General features: G+C 43.3%; 2 protein-coding genes across 2 annotated transcripts in view; one reads left to right on the top strand and one right to left on the bottom strand.

The window, feature by feature from the left end:
• Positions 1-5,624, bottom strand: part of LOC107598385 (ephrin type-B receptor 5-like) — a 43,005-nt gene that overhangs the window by 24,633 nt on the left and 12,748 nt on the right. The gene's annotated exons all lie outside the window — the stretch shown is intronic.
• On the top strand, positions 4,645-5,372 carry LOC107598443 (RNA-directed DNA polymerase homolog). The gene is made up of 2 exons (XM_016289780.1): positions 4,645-5,127; positions 5,175-5,372. Exons 1-2 carry the CDS (start codon positions 4,645-4,647, stop codon positions 5,370-5,372), a joined length of 681 nt encoding a protein of 226 aa, XP_016145266.1.

The following is a 5,624-nucleotide window of genomic DNA, read 5'->3' on the forward strand; positions in this document are numbered from 1 at the left end:
ACCCGTGTTTTTTTTTTTTTTTTTTTTTTTTTTTTTTTTTTTTTTTGTGCAGGGGAGTGTAGTTGTCACTGTCTCTCACTGGTCATAAATCACAATTCACATTCTTGTCACTTCAGTTGCCAAGCTCAATACAGCAAAATATTAGAGAAGTTCAAATCAGTTTCCTGCTAAATGTGACATCGTCAAATTTAAATGTGAATGAAATATGAAATACCTGCACTTAAGAAAATATCTCATAACACTGTTGCACTCAATATACAACTTGTTCCACACACGACTCCATCTGTCCATCTAGCATGTTCTGTATGATTTCTGCTATCTCAGTGCTCCAGTCTTTAACTCGTGTCCACTACTATGTCCTTCCCCTCCTCTTTCCTGTGGTTTCTGTCACTTGTTCAGCTGAATGGCCATTACATCAGCGTGACCTAAATGTGTCACATCCCTCTCTTATCCCACTCTCTCTCCGTCTCCCCACCACTCTACTTTCGTCTTCAAGATATCCCAAAACTTCTTGTCTGATTTACTCGCATCGCCCCCAGAGTTTAACCCCTTTCAGCTCTCCACTTCTGTTTCATCTCTATCTCTCCTCCTCTTTGACCTCATTCCCACCATTGCTCCGACAGACAGAAAAATTAACTTGATGAAAAAACATTCTCTCTCTTTTAGTTTCTCCTCTGTCAGCCAACAGACAATAAAAAAAAAAATATAATGAATAATAATACTGAAAAGACATGAACTTCTTGTCTGATTTACTCGCATCGCCCCCAGAGTTTAACCCCTTTCAGCTCTCCACTTCTGTTTCATCTCTATCTCTCCTCCTCTTTGACCTCATTCCCACCATTGCTCCGACAGACAGAAAAATTAACTTGATGAAAAAACATTCTCTCTCTTTTAGTTTCTCCTGTCAGCCAACAGACAATAAAAAAATATATAATAAATAATAATACTGAAAAGACATGTCAACAAAATACCCACAGAGATGCATAATAATGCAAAGAGACAAGAAAAATAAAGACATGCACACAGGTACTGGTTGCCACAATGTAGTTAACAACTGAATCACAACCTGACCACAAATGTTTATTGTTTATATATAAAGCTAATTATAAATACCACAGACCAACTCCCTTGAGACATTAATTTTTAATATATTTGAAAGACAGTTGCAGTAATTTGTTTATATTATAAATCTACATATCGTTCAAAAATTTGGGGTTGTAACATTTTAGAAGTCCCCTATGCTCGTCAAGGCTGTGTTTATTTGATCAAAAATGCAGTATTTTTTTAGAGTAACATTGTAAAATATTATTACAAATTAAAATGTTTCTATTTGAATATATTTTAAAATGTAATGTAAAGCTTAATTTTGAGCTGCCATTACTCCAGTCTTCAGTGTCACATGATCCTTCAGATCATTCTAATATGCTGATTTGGATTCAAGAAACATTTCTTATGAATAGTAATGTTGAAAACAGTTGTGCTGGTTAATATTTTTGGACATAGCGATACGATTAAATTTCTTGATAAAAAAAAAAGTTTAAAATCATTTAGAAAAAGCATTTATCAAGAAAATGTATATATCAGTATAAAAGTTTTTACTCTCACTTTTGATCAATTATTGTTTAGTCAAGTATTGAATTTTTACTTCCCTAACATAACCGTAACAGAAAACATTTTTAGATTCCCTATTAATAAATATTATTTGACTAATATTTTTCCAAATGAGGACAGTCGTTAGCTAACTCGTGGAGACAAATTTGTAACTTGCAATCACAAAACAGTGCATGCAATATTGTGTCTTTAATTAGATCTGTGTTTACGGGCGCCTTCTCGCTTGCCTGAATACACTGTGTGTCATTTTCTGTCCATCAAATTTCATTTATAATTACCATGACAGGAAGCCTGCAGAGTTCTGATTCAAAGATAACTGACACAACAATGACGCACGCACAATGAAATGATAAGGTGAGTGAAAGTGGGTTGCTGGTTAGAAGTATTTGTCAAATGTTAGAGGATCATGTAAATGTGATGAGCTCAGGACCAGCCAGTGGGTTTGTGGGGTCCCAGGTAAGATAGTGTAAATGGGCTCCACCAATAATGACATAATATTAAAGCTAAACCAACTGCACTGAAATAAAATCAATACAAATAAGCACACTGACTGTACGTAAGTTATTGACAAATAACATTTAAAACATTTTTAAACATTAAGCTAAACTAGGTGAATGTATAATGAACAGTGTAAATTGTTAGGTGCTTTGTCTAGTCGCTTTTGATTGTTATCTTTCAGCTTTTATCAAATCACCTAAATAGTAATGTGATAGAACAAATAAATTATTGCCAGTACAAATATATGTACAAATAATCATGTAGAGATTAACATAAAGGCATAAAAAGCACTTGTATATGAATTTTATAGAATTCATGGTTAAATTTGGTTACATTTGAAAATAATTTTTGTAGTCATTTGTTGGGTAAAAGCTTATAATGCTTAAAGACTCTTCCTAGAGTCTCTTACTAGTATTGTAAGAAAATTAATAAAGACTTTGCTTCGATCGTGAACACTTTTTTTTGTTTTGTTTTTGATTCAGTATCCTTCAGTATTTTTAAAATTCAGATTCAGAAATGACTCACTCATAAAAAAATTAATAGATTTGTCACCACCTACTGTCACAGATCGGCCAGGCTCAGCCACCTCACAATCACAGCAAACACCATCACCTGAGTTCTGATCACACGCACCTGTCACGGATTAACAATCACCCTCAGCTCCCATTCATAAGCACACACCTCACACCACTCCAGTGTCCGATCTCGTTCCAACGAAGTGGACTCTCTCTCTCTGATATCCGTAAGATTCATTGAAAGACTTACCTACCAGTTGTACTTACCTCCAGTGTTTCCTCCAGTATTCGTTCCAGTCCCTTGCTCCGTGGATACCCCGTCACTCATTGTCTGAGGTGTGTGCTATCCTCTGTCTCCCTTCCACGATCTCCTGGGAATCCCCATACTAGGACTTCCGAACTAGCTTTATACTCACCTGCCCGTACCCTCTGCTTCACTTGCTGAAAATAAATATCATTGTATCTCTCTAACCCTCTGTGTGAGTCTCCTTCCATAACAGAAGATTGGACCTAAAAGGAGTCACCAATATGAGTGCTCCCGACCCGTTCCAGGAGATCGTGGATGCCCTCAAAAGGATACTCACCCCTGCCATTGTCACACAACTGGTTCCACCCGTCACCACCACCGCTCCCTCTTCCACGACAATACTTAACAGTCCCATGGCCCGACCAGTGCCCTTCTCTGGCTTGGCGGAGGAGTGCAACAGATTTCTGCTGCAGTGTTCGCTCGCACTGACGCAGCAGCCTCAGCTATACGCAACGGAAAGCGCCAAGATAGCATTCGTCATATCCTTGCTGATGGGGTGGGCACTTCAATGGGCAGAGAACATCTGGTCCCAAGCTGGTACAGTGACTGAATCCCTTGATAATTTCATTGCACATTTCTGAGAGGTCTTTGGTAAAGCCGTGGGCGATACCTCTGTTTGTGATCAATTATATCATCTCCGTCAAGGATCTCTGTCTTTAACTGATTACGCCCTCAGGTTCAGAACCCTCGCAGCAGCCAGCGGCTGGAATGAGCGTGCACTTATGACCACCTACCGGCTGGGACTTGAGCCGAGAGTGCAACTTCAGCTCGCAGCATACGAGGATTCCTATGGCTTGGAACGGTTTATCCAGCTATCCATCCACTGCGCTAATCGCATGCAATCTTGCATTACGGAACCTCACCTCTCACCATGCACTCCCCTCCTCCATCAGCCAGACACCATCAGCCCCCCAGAACCAGGTCAGGAACCCATGCTAGTGGATGGCACTCGACTCTCCCCTTGGGAGCGGCAGAGACGGCTGAGCCAGAGCTTGTGTTTGTACTGTGGAGCTGGAGGGCATGTGATCGCGGCATGCCCTATTCGCCCGCCACGGCCTATGGTGAGTGTTATTAAACCATCAATAGTTAATATGCAGCCCCTCACCTCTGTTGTAAAACTTACTGCCGCCGGTATCTCCCTTCCAGTACATGCCCTCCTCGACTCTGGGTCAGCCGGGAACTTGCCGCCAACTCAATCTCCCGACCACGACCACCCAGACCACTTATCAGGTCCAGTCGGTGACTGGAAAACAACTCAGCCGGAAACATGTGCGCCACCGTGTAGGTCCTCTTCACTTACAAGTTGGACAATTGCATGAGGAAGCACTTCATCTCCTGGTTCTGGAGGATTCCACCGCTGATGTGATCCTAGGGTGCCCTTGGTTGGTGCAACATGATCCTACCATCTCCTGGAGAACTGGTGAGGTCCTGAAGTGGGGGAGAACCTGTTTTCCTGACTGTTTCCCTCACCTTCCTCAGCCATCACCTCCGCACTCCAAAGCCCTCACACTCTGCTCCACGTCTATCGAAATCCCGATATAGAAACAGTCAGTAGATGTCCCAGCCTGTTATGCCCCCTTCAGTGACGTATTCTGCCCGAAGAAAGCCTCCCAGTTACCTCCGCACCTGCCATGGGACTGTGCCATAGATCTGATTCCGGGTGAGCCAGTGCTCCATGGAAGGATTTATCCCTTGTCACTCCCTGAACAGGCCATGGAGGAGTATATCGAGGAAGCTTTACATCAAGGCTATATCCGCCCTTCCACGTCCCCTGCTGCTTCCAGCTTCTTCTTCGTGGCCAAGAAGGACGGGGGTTTGAGGCCTTGCATTGATTACCGGGTTCTAAACAAGAGTACCATCAAGTTCCGCTATCCACTTCCTCTCGTCCCAGCAGCATTGGAACATCTCCGTGGAGCCACCGTCATCACCAAGTTAGACCTCCGCAATGCGTACAACCTCATCCGGATACGTGAGGGGGACGAGTGGAAGACTGCCTTCGTGACCCCTACTGGGCACTACGAGTATCTTGTCATGCCGTATGGACTAGTAAATGCCCCCTCCGTATTCCAGGACTTCATGCATGAGGTGCTCCGGGAGTATCTACACTGGTTCGTCCTCATCTATATTGATGACATCCTAATCTACTCCCGGAGCTTGGCCAAACATCGCCACCACGTTGCGGAGGTCCTGAAAAAAGTGAATTCAATCTGTTCCTTAAAGCTGAGAAATGTTCATTCCATCAGTCCTCAATGCAGTTCCTTGGATATGTCATCAACGACGGGGGTATCCAGATGGACGAGAGAAAGGTTGATGCCATCCAAAACTGGCCAGTTCCCACCACCGTCAAAGAACTGCAAAGGTTCCTGGGTTTCGCAAACTTTTATCGGAGATTCATCTACCATTACAGTTCCATAACCAGTCCGCTCACCAGTATGCTGTGAGATAAGCCCAAATCCCTGTCCTGGTCACCAACTGCCACGGAGGCCTTTGAAACACTAAAGAACTCCTTGACCTCGGCACCGCTCCTCGTCCACCCAGACCCCAACAAACCATTCTTGGTAGAGTCGGACGCTTCCCCTACGGGGGTAGGAGCGGTGCTTTCGCAGCAGCAGGGGACTCCACCCAAACTCCATCCATGTGCCGCCTTCTCCCGCAAACTCAGCCCGGCGGAGAGAAACTACGACATCGGCAAC

This window comes from Sinocyclocheilus grahami, unplaced genomic scaffold (genome assembly GCF_001515645.1).
Source record: "Sinocyclocheilus grahami isolate Dianchi unplaced genomic scaffold, SAMN03320097.WGS_v1.1 scaffold251.1, whole genome shotgun sequence".
NCBI lineage: Eukaryota > Metazoa > Chordata > Actinopteri > Cypriniformes > Cyprinidae > Sinocyclocheilus > Sinocyclocheilus grahami.

Coding starts and splice junctions, on each gene's coding strand:
- LOC107598443 (XM_016289780.1), top strand. CDS start 4,645: ATGGAGGAGTATATCGAGGAAGCTTTACATCAAGGCTATATCCGCCCT. Junction 5,128..5,174: donor TTGCGGAGGTCCTGAAAAAA/GTGAATTCAATC, acceptor TCATTCCATCAG/TCCTCAATGCAGTTCCTTGG.